This window comes from Malus sylvestris, chromosome 17 (assembly GCF_916048215.2).
Source record: "Malus sylvestris chromosome 17, drMalSylv7.2, whole genome shotgun sequence".
Taxonomy (NCBI): Eukaryota; Viridiplantae; Streptophyta; class Magnoliopsida; order Rosales; family Rosaceae; genus Malus; species Malus sylvestris.
In genome coordinates, this window is record NC_062276.1 from 19,518,140 (window position 1) to 19,540,354 (window position 22,215).

The 22,215-nt window shown below is 37.6% G+C and overlaps 1 protein-coding gene across 1 annotated transcript; it reads right to left on the reverse strand.

Annotated features, from left to right (window-relative positions):
• Positions 1-18,423: 18,423 nt before the first annotated feature.
• On the reverse strand, positions 18,424-19,337 carry LOC126612655 (protein ALP1-like). Its single transcript, XM_050281114.1, has 2 exons — positions 19,014-19,337; positions 18,424-18,926 (listed from the first exon to the last, which is right to left on the reverse strand). The coding sequence occupies exons 1-2, from the start codon at positions 19,114-19,116 to the stop codon at positions 18,499-18,501; spliced, it is 531 nt and encodes a 176-aa protein (XP_050137071.1). The 5' UTR covers positions 19,117-19,337; the 3' UTR covers positions 18,424-18,498.
• Positions 19,338-22,215: the final 2,878 nt, after the last annotated feature.

The window sequence follows — 22,215 nt, forward strand, 5'->3', positions numbered from 1 at the left end:
TTAGTTCCATTTAAATCAATTCTATGGATTCGAAAACCAATTGTTTAAGTTGTTTTCTTAGTTAATGTGATTGATTAAGAAAAGGGTGATTATGAACCAAAGGCCTCGATAATTGAACTATGTGATTGGCCGCTTTACATTATGAATGTTTGGGTTAAGTAGTTTAGATTTGAATGTAATTTGATTAGTTCAATTTGTTGTAAATGGACATAAGTCCATCAAATGTGTTGTAAAAGGGCATAAGCCCTTCTCTTTATTTCAAGTATTCCCTTTTGTTTAAATGTATGCACATTGGAATAGTTGGGTCCAACGCCCAATAGGAAATAACGGTTTAATTGGATTAAACACGTAACTAAAATCAACAACTATCTACCTTAAACCCAAGGTCCAACATAAGGCTCGTGTTGGATCAAATCAAACGGTTCATAATCATCCTAAAACCTAATATGACTATATAGTCCATATGAGGATGCAATGCGTTCGTTAGTAGTTCCATATAGTCTCACTTGTTTCAACGAAACAGTGGGAGTATTATATGCTACTAATTCATATTAACTTGGACCAATAGTTGTGATAGGCCCAAGTTCTTTTAATAAGATTAAAATGATTTTGACGTAGCCCAACACTACTCCCTCAACAAAACGAATATTAAGTTGGTAAGCGAGAGATGTTTTGAACATCTCTTTGTAGGCCTTCCACCGTGGTGGGCTCCAATCGTTTGTGACTCCTACACCGGCTTCACCCTATCATGGGGAAGTTCAAAGTATGTGCTTACATCCAGGAGGAGTCCATGAACATATGATGAAGTGAGTGTAGGCAACGAGGATGGCCGACATCGTATCATCGTGAGGCTATTCTTGAACCCATACACGAACGAAGCATGGTGGGAATAACTTAACTAAGTGCAATGGTGCCGACATCGTATCATCGTGAGGCAACATTCTCTAGAGGCCAAACTAGATGGGTAATTACAAAAGTTGTAAATGAATAAAGCATTATTTTCTCATCATTATTTTTGCTAACCAACATCGTATCATCGTGAGGTGGGCTTGGTAATGGTGAGTCTCCCATACCCCGCTTAGAGTTCAAAATAACTCTCAAATTCCATTGAGGGATGTGGAATTTGCCAAAAATAGTGGGTGGTACTATTTGATTTAAGACCCAATCAAGTAGTTTTAAAACAAACAATCTAATACGATTTCTGTTATGTTATGTAGTTAACGACATGCCTAAAATTATATCCACCATTATACTTGACAAAAGGGGCCTTAGGGGCCAACATTTCCTTGCTTGGTATCGCCACATTGAGAATGTCTCAAAGGTGAAAGACATATTGTATGTGCTTAAGCAATCCCCTCCTCATGTATCTCCTACGAAACTAGCTTCAAAAGAGGAGTGTCAAGATTATGCTAGACACTATGAGGATGACTTACAAACCAAATGCTTAATCCTCACTTCACTTAGTGAGGAGCTTATGAAGCTACATAAGCACATGGACACTTCTTGTGCCATGGTTGAAAGTTTGCATAAGATGCATGACATTGAGACTAGTAATGTACGATTCTCAAAAGTTTGTAGTCTAATGAATGCCAAAATGGCAAAGGGGACATCGGTCCATAAACATGGACAAAAGATGGAAAAGATCTTTCAAGATCTTAAAAGTTTAGGAACTTCCATTGATGGGAAAATGGCCCAAGACTTTTTCCTTGCATCTTTCTCGGATGATTTCACTAAGTTTATTGTAAACTATAAAGTGAATAGATTCGATCATACTTTAATCGAGATGATTGACATGTGCTGTAAGTTTGAAAAAGGTTTCAAAAGGAACAGTGGGAGTAAGAACGCAATAACAAGGAAAAAGTTACATAAGAAGAAGGCAATAAAATCCAAAGGAACATGCTTTCATTGTGGAAAGGATGAACGTTGGAAGAAGAAATACAGGGTACGCATTGCGAGCCTTATGACACGAACTTTTGAAGAGACTATTTCCGTCATAGAGAGTGCTTTTACAGTGAGCTCCAATTCCTAGATATTTGATTCAAGCGCTAGTCAACATATCTGTAATACGATGCAGGGACTAGCAGAGAGCAGGTCACTGCGCAATGGGGAGATGGTTGTGCGAGTTGGGAACGGCACTAAAATCTCTGCAAAAGCAATAGGCACCTACATGCTTAAACTACCCTCTGGGGAAGTCTTGGAACTTAAAAATTGTTTATATTTTCCTTCATGTATAAAGAATTTGATTTCTATCTCTAAGCTTTTACGAGATGGGCACTCAGTATTGTTTGACAAAATGAGTTGCACTTTATACTTGAACGGTCGTATTATCTCTCATGGTAATATGATAGAGGGACTTTTTCACCTAGAGACGAATAGTGAGATGCACTGTATTGAAAGCGGGAATACCTCAAAACCCAAAAGGGCCAGAGAAGAAGTTAACCAAGAAAGGATGTGGCATCTTAAACTTGGACATGTGAACCTTGATAAGATTCGCAAGATGTCGAAAGACGGATATTTCCACCCATTAGGTAATGACCAGATAGGTACTTGTGAATGTTGCTTGAAAGGGAAGATGACCAATTCTCCATTTACTAGAAAAGGAGAGCGTGCCACTGAAATTCTAGGGTTAATCCACACTGACGTATGTGGACCTATGTCTACTACGTCGAGATGAGGCTTCTCCTACTATATCACATTCACTGACGATCACTCTCGGTTTGGCTATGTGTATCTTATGAAGTACAAGTCAGAATCCTTTGAAAGGTTCAAAGAATTCAAGAATGAAGTTGAGAAGCAAACTGGGAAACAGATAAAGACCCTAAGATCGGATCGAGGGGGTGAATATCTGAGTAATGCGTTCCTAGATTATCTCAAAGAGTGGAATAATATCACAGTGGACTCCACCGGGAACTCCACAACTTAATGGAGTTTCTGAAAGGAGAAATCAAACCTTGATGAACATGGTTCGTTCTATGATAAGTTCCACCGATCTACTAGTAACATTCTGGGGATACGCTCTATATACAGCAGCTTACTTGCTTAATAGAGTACCTTCCAAGTCAGTTTCACAAACGCCCTATGAGATATGGCATGGAAGAAAGCCAAGTCTTAATCACATTAAGATTTGGGGTTGTGAAGCATATGTCAAGAAGCTTGAAGCGAGATCAGTTAGGTGCTATTTTGTGGGATATCCTAGAGAAACTATGGGATATGAGTTCTACCATCCTGACGACCAAAAGGTTTTTGTCGCCAGAACTGCTAAGTTTCTAGAGGACGAATTTGTTCTCAAAGGAACTAGAAGTAGAACGATGGAAATTAATGAGATTAACGAAGAACCACAAACAAGCACTCGACAAGTTGACAACCCTGTTAATGAACCCCTAGCTCCACGTAGATCTAAAAGGGTTAGCAAGCCACCTAAGAGGTATGGCTTAGATAATGACTTTGGGGAATTGCACCTTCTAGGTGACAATGACACAAAGGAAGACCCTAGAGACTACACTGAAGCAATGTCCGACATTGATTCAAAGAGATGGCAAGAGGCCATGAAATCCGAGATGGATTCCATGTATCAAAATCAGGTCTGGACTCTTGTAGACCCTCTAGAAGGTATAGTACCTGTTGGAAACAAATGGGTCTTCAAGAGGAAGATAAGCATTGATGGGAACATGGAGACTTATAAGGCTAGACTAGTAGCCAAGGGTTACAGGCAAATAGAAGGGATTGACTATGAAGAAACCTTTTCTCCTGTAGCCATGATTAAGTCCATTCGGATTTTGCTTGCTATAGCTGCGTACCATGATTATGAGTTCTGGCAAATGGACGTGAAGACGGCCTTTCTGAATGGCTACCTAGAGAAAGAGCTTTATATGGCTCAACCCGAAGGTTTCGTGTCCAAGTCTGAAAAGACTAAGGTATGCAAGCTTCAGAGGTCCATTTATGGACTTAAGCAAGCCTCCAGGAGCTGGAACATTCATTTTGATACTGAAATCAAATCGTTTAGTTTTACTCAAAACGAAGACGACAATTGTGTTTATCAAAAGGTCGTTGGGGATGCAGTTGTATTCCTAGTGTTATATGTAGATGACATATTACTATTCGGGAATGACACTGCAGTACTTTCTTTTGTAAAAGTGTGGTTGTCCAAAACCTTCAACATGAAAGATTTAGGAGATGCATCTTATGTACTTGGGATAAAGCTCTATCGTGATAGATCCAGAAAATTAATTGGATTATCCCAATCTATGTACATTGATAAGGTACTAAGTAGGTTCCAGATGGAACAATCTAAGAAAGGTTTTCTTCCTGTGAGACATGGAATTCACCTTTCTAAGTCCATGGAACCTAAGACTCCTGAAGAGATACGGCAAATGAGAGCTATTCCTTATGCTTCCGCTATAGGAAGTCTCATGTATGCCATGATATGCACAAGGCCTGATATCGCATATGCTGTGAGCATTACTAGTCGATATCAATCTAACCCAGGATCAGAACACTGGACAGCTGTCAAGACCGTCATTAAGTACTTAAGAAGAACTAAGGACATGTTCCTCGTTTATGGAGGAGCAACAGAGTTGCGAGTGGAAGCCTATACAGATGCAGATTTCCAATCTGACGTCGATGATAGAAGTTCCAACTCCGGATATGTATTCACTCTGAATGGTGGGGCTGTCAGTTGGAAAAGCAAGAAACAAAGTGTAATTGCTGATTCCACGACAAATGTTGAATATGTCGCTGTAGCTGAAGCCGGCAAAGAAGCGTTCTGGATGAAGAAGTTCATAACTGAACTTGGAGTGGTTCCAACCATTACATCACCAGTAACTTTGTACTGTGATAATAGTGGGGAGATAGCTCAAGCCAAGGAACCCAGGGCACATTAAAAGAACAAGCATTTTGACAGATGCTTTAATATCATTAGAAGATATGCTACCGAGGGGAAAGTCAACATCCTCAAAGTTACCTCAGCCAATAACGTAGCAGATCCACTAACGAAGCCAATGTCTCAAATCTAACTTGACCGCCATATGGAAATGATGGGTATTAGATACCTGGGAGGATGGCTTTGAGTGCAAGTGGGAGATTGTTGGAAGTATGCCCACAAAGCCAATCATTTGATGTAATAGCTTTTGCAATACTTATTGTATTAAACTTTTATATGTTTAATGAAGGGCAAAGCTTATTGTTAATCACTATTTATTGTATCATGTGTTTAAGTAATAAGGGAATCCAAGGAATGTATTTGATCTAAGAGACAAGTGATTTAAGTAAGTTAGATTAACGAGACCTTTCTCTTATGTTCATTCCTAAAACGTTCCTAGCCATAGGATTGCCAATTGGGCATTGACAATCCGCTAAGGTTAGTATGTGTGATGTCGACTCAAGCGTGAGTATGACTAGTCTCAAGTCATTTGGTGTTGGACACTAAGACAAACACATCGGTGTTCGAAAGAGTAATCGAGTACACTGAACTACGATCAAAAGAGAGTTCGAACATACATGTCATGTAAGAACTCGATAGTTGCAATATGCAAAGTAGTCATTTGACCTGAGGCATCATAGATGTCTAATGGTTAGGTCCTTGACCTTTGATCATGTCAAAGGCATTCCATTGGAGTGTCCATGGCATTGTTGGGGTCAAGCTATCTAGTCATGTAGGCATATGAATGCACAACAAGGGATCTCTAACCTTCCATGGTGGAAGGAGAATACTCTAAGATATGATTCGAGAGTCTTTGGCCAAAGCATATGAATATGACTCAGGAAGTTTGTTCCAAATCTTATTCAATAGAATCATATAGAGAAGTATCACATTGGATAGTAGACATGAAACAAACTATCACTTAAACAATGTGATTAAGAGTATTGTATTAGAGAATGACCGTATTGCATTGTAGTTGTAACTGGATAGGTTCTCCAACCAATTCTACTTAGCTTGGGTAACCATGACATGCTGCTAGGTGTCACTCATGGTTTGTGGAAGCCCTAATGATTAGCAAACACTAATTTTAAGGAAAAATTGAAATGTGGTTTCAATTCACAATCGATCGTTAAGAGTAACAATCGCCCACTACCTCGCTAAATAGAACCTAATGGATCGTACACCGAGTAAGGATGAAAGTGAAGAAATTAAATGAAATGGATATGCAATTAAATGGTTTAATTGAAGAATGGTCAAAGTTAATTAATTAGTTAATTAATTATACGAAATGTTCATATTGGGCTTTTAAGTTGGTTTTGGGCTTCGGGGCCCAAAAGCGTTTTGGTCCACAAAGCCCATTATGTTTAAGTTGTATGACAACTAAAACAAAATGGGCAATTAGCCCAATAACATCAACATGGCCGGCCATAGGGTGAGTGGATGCAAACTTGGATTAATTACAAGTTTGCCACTCACATGTGATAAAGTATAAATTCAACTTTATAGCTTTATTTTCATTTAGGGTTTTCTTGATGAAAAGAGGTGAAACATTTTCTCTCTTTTTCTCTATAGAGGCCGGCCACTTAGAGAAGTTTTAGCTAGCAATCTATTCTTCTCTAAGTCATCCATTTCACCTTCACAATACATCCTTGGTGAAAAGACTTAGAGACATCAAGCTTTTGGTGTTTTGGAGAACATATCCTCAAATCCTCAAAGAAGCAAAGGAGCACTAAAAGGAAGAAAATCACAAGGAAGATCCAAGGAGCAAGGAGGTGACTTGAAGGCCCTCCACTTGGGTGAATCCCTTGTGTAATCAAGGATGAGCTTCAAGGGTAAAGAATCTCTAAATCCTTTATTCTCTTTAATGTTGTTGAAGAGTTTGTTAGTTCACCATTCACTAGGCTTTGAAAGTCATGGGTTTTATGAATTGATTTGAATGCATGCCTACTTTAATGTGTTAATAGTTTGTATATGTATTCAAATATTCTCACATGTTCTTAGCTAGGACAAAATTTTTTCCTTCAGCAAAGGCTAATCACCCATGAGAGGGGCTTCATTCATCTTCTTGAGTTGAACTTCATGGCCTCCATCTTCATCTTGTAGCCTCCATGGACATCCTCTGACGAAGTGTCTTTGACTTAGTCAAAGATCAATGACTTAACCATAAGACAACTATGATGTCTTAGGTCAAATGACTACTTTGAATTATTTCAACCATGAGTTTTCATGTGACATGAGTATGAGAACTCCTTATTGATCGTGTTCAGTGGACTCATCCTCAATTGAGCACCTACATATTTTTCTTAGTATCAATGACAAGGACTTAAGACCAGTCATTATCTCGAAAGAAGACATAGCATATATTAATCTTAATGGATCATGTTTAGACCTAATTTTGCATCATCAGCTCGAGCAATCAAGGCTGTTAAATGAACAAAGTTCTAAGTCGTAGGATGTGAATGTTAAGGCGATTTCTAATTACTTTATATTATTATGGTTACGATAAACCATGGTAATTAAATAATTGGAATTATCCTAATCATGATTCCTTATAACTTGAAGATTATGTCGTGCATTCAGGTGTTGAATAAGAGTTATATTAGTCAACAAAGTAGAGAAGGAACAATGATTAGCCTATATTACCAGCATGCAACAAGTGAGATGAAGGTGAAATTAAATGATTTGCATGGAAGTGAAGTGATTGGGATGAAAGACATTTTGGTCAAATGTCTATGTTCTGATTAACATAAAAAGTGAGTGTTTATCTTGCTTAGGTACGGGGTTGCATGCGGATTGGTTATCGGATTGGATGAGCATTATATGTTAGTCCATGCATGCATATTACGCTAAAGAGATTAGGCACGTACATCGTCTTAGGATTTGATGTGATAAGGTTATGCGGAGGAATGAATCTGGTTGAATTTTGGACTAAGTTCAGAATCTTGGTATTGGTAGGATTTAACCGAAGCTTGAATGGTGGAACAGTTTTAGTAGCGTGTTGGAACATCAGTCAGCTTTAGAGCTTATCAACCGCGTAACTCGTCCCTATAAATACAAGACACCAAGCAACATTCAAAGCCCCTTCAAATCAACACACAAATTGCCTTGCGCAAAGCTTTTCAACAACTCTGAGAATTTTTCCTCCTCCCCTTTCTTCCCGCCAACACATCTTTAGTTTGGATAAACAACATTGTGAAGGCACAATCGATGACATCTTCAATTTGGATAGATAGCACTGGAGATGTAAAATCAGCCGATCGAGGAACACCTTCAGTTTAGATAGACAACACTGCTTCGAGGTCGACTGCTTATTTATCCAAGTCTCGGTCGACAAGGATTTTCGAGTCCTTGTTGGTAGAGGTCATTTCATCAGCCTTCTCAGCACATTGAAAGCTGAGTTTTGTTTTATGATTGGATATTCGCAAGTACATTTTAGAGTTCGACATTCTAACGGCCGAACCACATTTACAATAAAGATATTTATCTATTTCGAGTATTTTTGTCCGTATAGTTTGGTACCAGTTCTGCGTACTTATACTCTCATGAATACAATTATCAAGACCGAACCCGGCGCTGACGATTTGTGAACTTCGAAAAACTAGCAGCCTTGTCTTCATGCTCTAGAACCTGAAGGCCGAGACGTGTTCCTTCCTCGGCTGCAGTCGCAAGATCAAAAAGTCAGCAGCACGTTCAACGCCATATCAACATATTTTACTCCCCAGCCGATGAGTTGGCACGCCCCTCACACAACCGAATGACGTAGTTAACTTATTAGTTACTCAGCTTGTGCACCACGTAGGCTTGGTAGTTTTTTAGGCCCAAATTTTTGGCACGCCTGGTGGGACCCAGTGCTAAAACAATCAAGTTCATATGATATATCATGGCTCCGTTCAGCCGATTGGATGCATTCCTTGTTCAACTTGATGCAGAACAGATCCTTAAAGCATGTGAAGAAAGGCAAAAATCTTTCTCTTAAATGATAAAGGTGAAAGTTCATCATAGCCTACAAGATCAATGGTTAAATGAAGATAGAGCTCGATTTGATGAGTGGCTCAATAAGAAAACGCCTTTTAGTCTTAGGTTCAAATCAATTCCATTTGAAGAATGGATGGATTAAAAGACTGGGGGCTAATTTTTTGCTCCGACCGTAATCAAACATCGGCCTAAGAAAATTGTTGATTTGGCCGAAGGAAAAGCTTGGCCACCTATTTTTTTCGGTCGAGATTGAAAGTTTAGTAGGCCTAGAAGAAAGAGTTCAAGTTTCTGAGCCAAATACAAAAATTGACTCAGAAAATGATTTGCCAAAGGAATGCTTCAATGATGAACAAGGCCGATACATGGCTTCAGATGAAAAAACCACATCAGTTGATCTGGTAATTGGAGATATGATCTTAGACGCTGAAACCATAACAGTCGATATGGTTATTGGCGGTCAAGCCGATATGGAGCAATCCTGTTCAGCTAAATTATTTGAGTTAAAAGTCGAAATTAACGAAGTAATTATGCTTGGGGGCTGAATAATTGTTCGACGCATTCAGCGGCTGAGAATCAAAAATATTTTGCCAAGTCAAAAGTATTTGGAAATGATTCTTTATTCAGCCTAAAGTGAAATCAAATTGGGGATTTTAATATAAAAAGATCTCGGCTTGGAATAAAACATCGTTGGCCCATCCTCTTTATAGTTCAACCACCTTCGTTTTCTTTTGTTAAAAAAAAAAGGAATAAATTATTTTCTTAATTATCTGGCTAATTAAGCCGATGCATAAGATAATAAAGGGGGCAACAAGATGGTTCAGGCAATCCAAAAGATGGTGTGCTCGGCTTAAAAAGATGTTCTTTAGTCGAGCCGAGAAAAGATGAACGTTTGCATAAAGCAACCCGTGTTAGGTGGTAGGCCTTCGTGTAGGGAGTCAACCGAATGAAATAGCCACATAGCATGGCCGAGGAGATTTGGACAAACAAAAAATTTATTAAAGCTTCAGAGTTCGTGCCATACCCATATTTGAAATAAAGGTGACTCAATCTCATGCTTGGTGTCATTCAGTTGATCTCTGTATGGCCATTAAGTAAGTCAAGGTTGGCTTTTCAAAGACGCTATTTTGGTAAGAAAAAAAAAGGGTTTGTTTCTCTCTGTTGCTTGGTGAGAAACATAGCAGCAAAGAGGAAAATAGAGATATGCTCGGCGATCCTAGGAATTATCTCAGTGTTTCCTACAGTTCGACAACGATTGGTTTTTTTTATATCCCAAGATAGTGGTTAAAGAGATTTGCTGAATAGTTTGTTTGAGGTTCCAAAACTAGAATAAGGTAGAGGCCACCGAACTCAACATGGGGCCTATTCGATGGATCACATAAGAGAATGAGAGTGAAAACTAGACCTGGCATTTGTGTCATGTTTTCCATGTTATGTTGTTTTCGTGTCATACCCGATATCTTAATGAGTTGTGTTGTGTAATACCCGATAAAATAAACAGGTAAAATGACCCGACCCGACCCGAAATCGACTCGATAATATTAACAGGTAATATAACCCGACCCGTTACCCGTTAAGGAAAATATATTTTAAACCAATAAATAATCAAATGGAAAACATAATACTAAATAAGTATATACATACCATATTGTCACATCCAAAACATAGCATTTTTCTTTTAAGTATATTTTCGCTTACCTAAATTGATCAAATGGTAAAATTGGAAAAATATTGGAATAGAGAAGGGGTTTTTTTGTCCAAAAAATTTCTAATAATATAAGTGAAATAGAATCCAACGGTACAGATTTACTCTCATTTATCTTACGACTATTATTTAAGTAAAGTCTTTAATAGTTTTTTAATTAATGTAGAAGTGTAAAAAATATAGAAAAAATATATAAACGCTCGTAATGACAAGCATTACAACTTTCATGAAGAGCTTAACTTCGAAATTCACCACTATAATCATATAAATCATAGATCAAAATTTAACCGTTGATTGTTGTTTACATTTACGCTTCATTGTTCTCATCAAATTTTGTTTTTTTAAATTTTCTTTTTTGAAAACATGATCTATTAGAGGATGCAGGAAGATGAACGGTTTGAATTGTTGATATTATATTTAGAGTTTTACGGTTAGTGAAAATATTGCTTGATGTTTATAAAGTTTCTACAAACTATATGACATCGACTCATATTTCAGTTAACCATAAATACCAAAACGTGATATCAAAGATTTGAAGCGTTCATCTTCTTACATCCGCTAGATGATCATGTTTTCAAAAAAGAAAATTTAAAAAATGAAATTCAGTAAGAAGAATAAAGCGTAAATGACAATCGATGGTTAAATATAAATTCAAGGTTTATGGATTATAGTGTTGGATTTTCAAGCTGACCCCTTCATGAAAGTTGTAAAGCTTGTCATTATAAGTGATTGTATATATTTTTTTACATTTTTTACACTTCTACTATAAATATTATTAATTTTATTAATTTTTCCCTCAAATAAAAAACATTATTCATGAGGGTTTAGAGGATTTTAAAAATCTAAACGATAATGTAAGTGTAACCATTAACTACTCGTGGAGGAATAATGATGAATTACGAGTGTTTATATATTCTTTCACATTTTTCATACTTGTATGTATGTCTTCTTAGTTTTTGCGTATACAAATACTATACTAGTTTATTTTAATTTTGGACAACAACACGTTAAGTAAAATTTATCCTAGTAATGATAATAAGGAACTCTCATAATAAAAATAAATAATGACTAAAACTTTATTTTTTTTAACTTATATAGAATAATAATACAAAACTATATATTTAATATAGAATATATTGTATAAATTAATTGTATTTTATAATAAATCTTTTAGTAATTAAACTTTAAAATTATCAAAATAATTTTTTTCTTAACGAGTCGAAACGAGTTATCCCCGTGTTACCCGCATGTATACCTGTTATTAACGGGTTCTTAATGGGTCACCCAATAATGACCCGATTAGTTATCGTGTTGACCCAAAACCCGTTATTTTCGCGTCGTGTCACCATGTCATGTCAGAAATTGCCGAGTCTAGGCGCCACTATGCAGGGAAAGAGAATGAGCTAGAGACCTCCGCTAGATCTGGGTTCGTGAGTACTATGCTCACCGGTGATGATGGCCACAGTGAGTAGTTCTCGGAGAGAGGGGTATGAGGGATGAGGGATGAAAGATGAGGGAGGTCAGGGATGAGAGATGAGAGAGCATTAGAGAGCTTGGAAAAGAAGAAGATGACACCCCAAAAAGGGGAGAGAACTTGCCACATGTCAGCGCAAGAGTGGTCCAAAATGTAGAGATATCTCTAATGCAAAATTATCAAAATGCCCATATCCTTTCGAGTTTTGTAAAATCTTCATTTTAGCTCCAATTTGAATTCCCTTTGTGCTCACACATTCGTATCGTCGAGTACTTTAAAAGTACGCTAAAAGAATATTTCGTACGTCTCACAATACGTTGGTCAACGAAAGTCAACACCCTTGCCTCTAGGGCATTTTCGTCAATTCCTCCATTTAAAATTAATAAAATCGTAAAATTAGTGACGGGTTGTCACAGTGAGTGCTTATCTTGCTTAGGTACGGAGCTGCACAAGGATTGGTGACTGGATTGGATGAGCATTATTTGTTAGTCCATGCATGCAGATTATACTAAAGAGATTAGGTATGTACATTGTCTTAGGATTTGATATGATAAGGTTATGCGGAGGATTGAATCTGGTTGAATTTTTTATTAAGTTCAAAATCTTGGTATTGGTAAGATTGGACCAAAGCTTGAACGGTGGAAGAGTTTTAATAGCGTGGTGGAACTTCAGTCAACTTTAGAGCTTATCAACTTCGTAACTTGTCCCTATAAATACAAGACACCGTGCAACATTCAAAGCCCCCTTCAAATCAACACACAAATTGCCCTGTGCAAAGCTTCTCAACAACCCTGAGAATTTTTCCTCCTCCCCTTTCTTCCCACCAACACATCTTCAGTTTAGATAAATAGCACTGTGAAGGCAACCGGCGACATCTTCAGTTTGGATAGACAACACTGGAGTCGTAGAATCAGCCAATCGATGAGGACCTTCAGTTTGGATAGATAGCACTGCTTCGAGGTTGACTGGTTATTTATCCAAGTCTCGGTCGACAAGGATTTTCGAGTCCTTGTTGGTAGAGGTCATCTCATCAGTATTCTCAACGAAGTGAGGTGTTACCAAGTTACTAGGCTCGGCACATTGAAAACCAATTTAGAGTTCAGCATTTCGACAACCGAACCATATTTACAATAAAGACATTTATCTCTTCCAAGTATTTGTTTCCGTATAGTCTAATACCAGTTCAACATACTTATACTCTCACGAATATAATTACCGAGACCGAACCCGGCGTCGACGATTTGTGAACTTCGAAGAACTAGCAGCCTTGTCTTTAGGCTCTAGAACCCGAAGGCCGAGACGTGTTCCTTCCTCGGCCACAGTCGCAAGATCAAGAAGTCAGCAACGTGTCCAATGCCATATCAACTTATTTTACTTCCCGATCGAACTCGGTCGATGAGTTGGCACGCCCCACACATAACCAAATGACGTAGTTAGCTTATTAGTTACTCAATATGCGCGCCACATAGGCTTGGTAGTTTTTATGGTCAACATTTTGGTATGCCCAGTGGGACCCAATGCTAAAACTACGAAGTTCATATGATATATCAAGATGTCAATCCGGCTCCGTTTAACCGATTGGATGCATTCCTAGTTCAACTTGATGCAGAACGGATCCTTAAAGCATGTGAAGAAGGCAAAAATCTTTCTCTCAAATGATAAAGGTGAAAGTTCATCATAACCTACAAGGTTAATGGTTAAATGAAGATAGAGCTCGATTTGATGAGTGGCTCGATAAGAAAATGCCTTTTGATCTTAGGTTCTGAGCTAAATAAAAAAAATTGACTTAGAAAATGATTTCGCCAAGTCAAAAGTATTTGGAAATGATTCCTTATTCAGCCTAAAGTGAAATCAAATTAAGGATTTTGATATAAAAAGATGGTGTGCTCGGCTGAAAAAAACTGTTCTTTAGCCAAGCCGAGAAAATGTGGACGTTTGCAGAAGGTCACCCGTGCTAAGTTGTAGGCCTTCGTGTAACCTGATCCTCACTCGGCGAGATTGGTTTTGAAGTCGGCCGAATGAAATAGCCACATAGCATGGCCAAGGAGATTTGGATGAACAAAAATTTGATTAAAGCTTCAAAGTTCATGCCATACCCATGTTTGAAATAAAGGTGACTCAATCTCATGCTTGGTGTCATTCGGTTGATCTCTATGTGGCCATTATGTGAGTCAATATTAGCTTTTCAAAGATGCTATTTTGGTAAGGAAAAAAAACAGAAAAAGAAGGGTTTGTTTCTCTTTGTTGTTCGGTGAGAAACATAGCAGCAAAGAGGAAAGGAGAGATGTGCTCGGCGATCCTAGGAATTATCTCAGTGTTTCCTACAATTCGACAACAATTGTTTTTTTTTTTTTTTATTATATCACATTCTCTAAATTACATATTCCTTGGGCTTATTGTTTTAAGTGTATAACATTCATATGAGACGACTAAACAACAATTTTGCCCTTATATTAAACTAGCTTATTTTAACATGTGAAATGTCCGTAAAGTATCATTATATGATTGGGTTTAGGGCACATTTCCAACACCATGCTCATATACTGTCTCCAACTGAATAGGCTAAACATGCCCTGATAAGAGCATATTTATGCGACTTAGTGAGCTTGTTCTTGTGCATTTACGTTGTGTTTTCTTAGTTAAGTTAGTCTTTTAAGCCACTTTCATGTGTTTTGAGGTTTTAAGGGCAAAGTATGCAAAGAAGTGTATTTTGGAGCCTTTTGGAGCAAAATTGAGCTTGGAATGAATGGCACGTGTTTGGAGCAAAAGGAATGGACGAAATTGAAGAGTTGAAGATGTGAGGAGTCCTAATTGAAGAAGGATTCCTAATCAACGAAGGACTCCTAATTGAAGAAGGATTCCTAGTCAAAGAAAGAGTCCTAATTGAAGATGGATTCCTAGAAGAATGAGGATTCCTACTCAAACAAGGTTTCCTACTTGAAGTAGGAAAGTAAGCCTAAAGTTTCCTATTTTGGGTTTATCTTTCCTAAACTTACATGGCCTTAAGTTTCAGCAACATTGAAGGTTTCCTAAGCATTTTTTGACACAAAGTAGAGGTTCTAGACACTTTTCCTCTCTTTGCCGCACCTATCCCCTTCTAGAATCCTTTTTCCTTGCCTTGCAAGGCATTCTAGAAGCCCAATCCCTTTCCTACATATCTACCGCATCCTCTTAGCCTTTTCCCCTTTGGATTTTGATTGTTTGGGCCCTAATCCTTATTTTCTGCTAAGACCAAGTCCTAACCTGATTTCCCTAGGGTTTTATGTGCCTATATATATATATATATATATATATATATATTCATATTTCAGCTTTGGCCGAACTACCACCTCCCATATACATCATTCACACCAGAAATTCATCCCTTGTTCTCTGCTGCATACATCCATACACATCCCTCCATAATTCCTGATGGCTTACACCCCTTGCCGCACCTCCCATCTATCTTGAACACTACCATACCATCTCCCATCCATTCTTCCATACACATAACCCCCAAAACCTGTCCCCAAGCCTTGTGCCGCAACAAAGAGGAAGAAGGAAAATCGTGGATGTGCTTGCTGTTCAAGTTGGAGCGTCTAGGTGTTTTCTTTCTTTTGTTTTCAATGTCTAAATTTGTTTATCTTTGCTTTGTGCGCATGAGGAACTAAACCCCCCGTGGCTAAGGGGGAATTCGAAACCATGTTCATGCTTGATATATGATTTGATTACTTTCAGTTGTGTTTCATAAGTTGTGAATTCAATTTGCTTATCTATATGAATTAAAACTGATTTGTGTGTGTTGGTTGAGAGTGCACGCTTAATTTTCATGCATAAATCTGATGCTAAGATATAAGGGAGTTTCACCTAATCGGTATGAACTTATATTCATGAGTAGTGAAGGTTGCTAATCACAATCGCGTTAAGTAAATTCTTGGCATAAGTTTCATGCAATTCATAGTAACAAGTGCCTCGTCAATGCTTATGATTTTCATAGAACTTAATGATCTTTGCTTGTATCTCTATTATGCAATTCATGTGGGGAACTTGTGGGGAATACTTTGGGTTGTCGTATGCAATCATCCAATTCAATAACTTCAAGAAAATCTGAGGGTTAATTAGTGCAATTCACGGTTAATCTAGGGCTTTGGGAATTCGTGGTTTATTGAAAAGCAATTGGAAATCGTTTTATATGCAAGTGTGACATGTGTGGAGAAGAACCTCCTAGCTAGCCTTTTATCCATTCACTTTACTCAAATTCGTCCAGATTTCATTAGTTCTTTACTTTACTTGTTTTGTTTTCAAATTCGTCAAAACCAAACCCCCCCCCCTTTACTTTAAAGTGTCTAAATTAGTTAGAATATGTTTTAGATTGTGTTTTTAAGTGTCTTGAGTCAAAGGAAAACCAAAATTCGTCCAAAATTGTGTTTAGAATCCAAATCTACCCAATTTGTGTTTTTAGGCAGATTTGAGCGTTTTTAGCTTGTTTTGAGTCTTTTGAGTTGTTTTAGTGTTTTATAGTTTAGTTTTGCATTCATTGAGTCTAGCTTAGTGTTTTAAACTTTGTTTTACGTTTTTGAGTCAGTTTTAAATGTTTTAGCAATCCCTCCTAATCCCCGGCCTAGAACGATCCCTACTTACATTCTTTACTACAATTGATAAAAAGAGGGTTTAATTTGTGTGCTTATATATTTCGCATCAAGCCCCCTCAATAATTTATTAGTTTTGAGTTTATATTTTAAAGTTATTGGTTAATTTAATAAAACTACTATTGGATGTTTTCAAATCTAACCGTTGAATTAGAATTAGTTATTGCAATTAAGGAGCTATGCCCAAAAAAAAAAAGTGGCTAAGAGAGGGATTGCATTTGGCCAGCTTAATGCCCCTTTGGCCAAAAAATGCCATGTTGGGCTCCATAAAATTATAGCCTAGCAATTAGTTAAAGATGAGTTTTTAGGCAAATCAGGCGATTTTTTGGCTTTTAGACCATGGAGATGGCCTTACAGCATCTCCAACAAGCTAGAAATTGAGTTCAAGTGCCATTTGCTCTACATGTTGCTCCACCAATAAGAAAAATGGGAGGCAATTGGGTTGAAGGTAGTTGGTCCTGCAATAATTGCAAGGGCTTACTCCCCGAATGAAAGCTCAACAGACAAGGGGCAGGACACTCCCCACCCCCCCCCCCAATAAAAGCCTAGTAGACCATTTTTTAGAGCAATTCAACGGCTATGATTAATCCAACTCTAAAAAATCCAAATATATATATATATATATATATATTTAAGAAAAACTTACAAAGTTCACACTTTAAAAATCTTACAAAGTTCAACACAATTGCAAAATTAAACTTAAGATTACTAAAAAATCTACGCGATAATGATATGTGAGATAAAGACGTAGACAATATTAAAAAATAAAAATTGTATTTGTGAATAGTAATTGCCCTTACCATTTCTCTTTCCAAACAGGTGGACCTGCACAAAGGCAATTATTGTATAGAGTTAAGGCTGGTTTGGTATTGTTATGCTTTTTTTTTTTTAAATAGACAACAGTAAAATGAAGTTATTGATCGTTTGGTAAACTTTTTGGGAAGTGTTATTGGCACTCCAAAAATCTCATTCTACAATCCTCACAAGTGTATTTTTCTTTCCTAATATAGAAAGTTTGCAGTGTAGAATGAGATTTTTGGAGTGCTAATAACAATTCCCAACTTTTTTTGTAAAGTGATTTTAACAAAAGAAAAAAAAATAGTGTCTGAGTGTTTGGTAAACTTTTATATAAATTGCTGTGAATATGTTAAATGACTAAAAAGGATAGGGAATTGTTATTAGTACTCCAAGGGGGCGTTTGTTGCGCTGGACTGTCTCGGACTGGACTAGCTGCAGGGACTAAGCTGGACGGGCTTAGACTAGACTAAGCTAGACTAACTTAGTGAAGCGTTTGGTGCAGTGTCGGACTAAGAAGCAGGATAATAAAAACAGTATTGTTCATCAGATTTGTGTTTGCTTACACTAGGACTACAAATTTTTGCCATTGTGTAATAAAGTAATGCTACAAATGTCATGAAAAGATACTTGTGTAATAGAGTGATCCTAAACTTTATGCAATAAAATCGAACATTAACTAATGATAGTTTTCTTGGATTATAGAGTTTAAGAAAACGGAACTCATATTAGATATTTGTCTGAAGCAAGTAAAATTGCCATGGAAAATGTCACTTAAGTTCTTCACGTGCATGATATATGGTGTTCTGGTTCTCTGTTGGGTGAAGATGACTAGCAATCTAATAATTTGCATACCATCCAATCAATAAAAAAGTTTTAACATTCACTGATGAGCAATCTAATAATTATGCTAATATCCAACAAATGCATGATAAAAAGGAATACTAAAATAAAATGTTATCATTAACACATATAGCTAGTTCGGTTGCTGGTTCCTAATTGCTCTTCACTCATTATACATTTCCTGAGCCATGGCATTCCTCTTTGCAGTCCACTGGTCAAATGTTTCAACACTACCAACATATTCACCTTCTTCTGTATTTTGTCCATCTTGTATTATTGGCAAATTTTCCAGTGGATCTACAGACATCTCTTGCCTAATAAGATTGTGTAGTAGGCAACAAGCAGTAATTATTCGACCTTGTGTCCTTATCGGATAGAAAGATGGACTTCTTAGTATCGACCACCTTCCTTTTAGCAAGCCAAAACAACGTTCAATTACATTCCTTGCCTTAGAATGCTTCATGTTAAAATACTCTTCCTTATTAGAAGGCGTTCGTCCCTCCCATTCAGATAAATAATAAGGTATTCCTCTATAGGGTGCAAGGAATCCTTCACCATTTGTATAACCACCATCTACAAGGTAATAATAACCTAATAAAAAAAACGTTATTAGTGTTTTGTAGTTAACAAACAAAACTAGACCTAACTTACAAAGTTGAGACTAACTAATACTCTTACCCGTTGGTACCTTAAAACCATTAGGCCTAGTAATTGCATCATGTAGCACTCTAGAGTCTGATGCGGAACCCTCCCACCCCGGAAACACATATATGAACTGCATATCTCCTGAACACACACCTAACACATTAGTTGCGACTCGACCCTTTCTTGTTCGGTATCTTGGTTTGTCAATTTCATGTACATGCACATCAATGTGTGTTCCATCTATTGCTCCCAAGCAATTCTAAAAAAAAAAAAAAAAAATTAAGCTTTTGTTAATTTATACAAAGGGAATGAAGAGTTAAAGCTTAGGGAAAATGAAAAAAAATTATCATACCTTAAAACATCGCCACCTAGGATCTATAAAATCAATAGGCACAGGTTGAGGGACTTTTAGTAGGATACCTTGTAATCGCAAAATTCCTTGCAATACGCTATTGAAATACCTACTTATAGTCTTTCCCGACCTATAAAATCTACCGCCAATACTACGATTCTTAGTATGATGTGCTAGTATTTGTAAAGTCATACACACCTGCTCCTCTACAGACACCAAACCATCAGTTTTTACCCTCCCATCTTGACGAAGTAAGTCACATAATATGGCAAAAGTCCTTCTATCCATTCTCAATTCGTTGACACATTCAATATCAGTATTCCCTATTATACCATTCAGATAACACAAACTAATCTCTCGTCTAACAAGTGAACGGTTAGTCAAAGTGGGTCGTTCAACATGTCTCTGTTTGGCCCTTACCATCATCAACACAAGAATCGTACAAATGCAAATTGTCTCTAAATGAGACATCTCTAACAATAACATCAATAAAAGCTTCATTCGATCCATATCTATCCAAACAAAAAAAAAGGAAAATTAAATAAGGACATTATATATGTAATATTTACTGTTATTAAGGGTGATGGAAATGAAGTGAATATGATACGAAATGAACTAGATCAAAATAAACGGTATACAAAGAATTCTGAAACAAGTAACTGCAATAACAGCCCAAAAAATAACCAGCCAAGTCACAATTAATGTTGGATCAACAAAAAAAATAACCAGTCAAGTCACAATTGCTAGGCATTGCATGTTAAAAGCGAAATTAAAGGACACCTGTAATGCAGTAGTCTTAGCCTTATCCTTCCGTTTATGCTCCTCTTCTCTGCAACCAACAACCACAGAATATTGCAGTTCAGCATACAAAACATTCACATTGTAATATCATGGTTATAAACTAAATACACACACACACTTATAGAGCACACACACACACTTCCAGTGTAGAATACACACACACACACACACCAACTAAAGATACACACATACAGAAACACACCAACTAAACACACCAACTAAACTCACAGACCACAAAAAAAACATCCGTTCTAGTTCAAGATCAAAAGATGAGCAATTAAGTAAGGACAAACAAAATAGTTCAAACCGGACACTAATCTTTTGAATGAAACTCAACCGCAACATTAGAATATAAGCAGAGAGATTGTTGCAGGGAGAACTTCCAGTTAGAACACATATTCTAGACCAACCCTACCCCCTTCACTGCCTCACCCTCTCTCGCTCCCCCCCCCCACGTTAATGAGTACACACATACACACACACACACAGAGTACACAAAAACACACATACAGTAATGAGTACACATAAACACACACACACACACACAGAAATTACACACACACATACACAGAAATTAGACACACACACATAGTACACACACACACAGGCAGTACACAAACACACACACACACAGAAATTACACACACACACACACATACACATAAATTAGACACACACACAGAGTACACACACACACAGGCAGTACACAAACACACACACGCACAGAAATTACACACACACACAGTACACATACACACAGGCAGTACACAAACACACACACACACACAGGAATTACACACACACATAGTACACACACACACACAGTACACACACACACAGGCAGTACACAAACACACACACACATAGAAATTACACACACACAGTACACACACACATATACACAGAAATTACAAACACACACACACAGGCAGTACACAAACACACACACACACAGAGAAATTACACACACACACATACACAGAAATTAGACACACACAGAGTACACACACACACAGGCAGTACACAAACACACACACACATACACAGAAATTACACACACACACAGAGTACACACACACACACAGGCAATACACAAACACACACACACATAGAAATTACACACACACACACATACACAGAAATTACACACACACACACAGTACACACACACACACAGGCAGTACACAAACACACACACACACACACACATACACAGAAATTAGACACACACACAGAGTACACACACACAGGCAGTACACAAACACACACACAGAGAGAAATTACACACACACAGTACACACACACACATACACAGAAATTACACACACAGAGAGTACACACACACACAGGCAGTACACAAACACACACACACACAGAAATTACACACACACACAGAGTACACACACACTCTTCCAGTGCAGAATACACACACACACACACACACCAACTAAAGATACACACACACACACACACACACAGAAATTACACACACAGAAACACACCAACTAAACTCACAGACCACAAAAAAAACATCCGTTCTAGTTCAAGATCAAAAGTGAGCAATTAAGTAAGGACAAACAAAATAGTTCAAACCGGACACTAATCTTTTGAATGAAACTCAACCGCAACATTAGAATATAAGCAGAGAGATTGTTGCAGGGAGAACTTCCAGTTGGAACAAAAATTCTAGACCAACCATACCCCCTTCCCTGCCTCACCCTCTCTCGCTCCCCCCTCCCACATTAATGAGTACACACATACACACACACACACACAGTACACAAACACACACACAGAGTAATGAGTACACACAAACACACACACACACACACATAAATTACACACACATACACACAGTACACACACACACACATAGGCAGTACACAAACACACACACACACACGCACACACAACCCCCACATTAATGAGTACACACAAACACACACACACACACACACACAGAAATTACACACACACACACAGAAATTACACACACATACATAGTACACACACACACAGGCAGTACACAAACACACACACACCCCCCACGTTAATGAGTACACACAAACACACACACACACA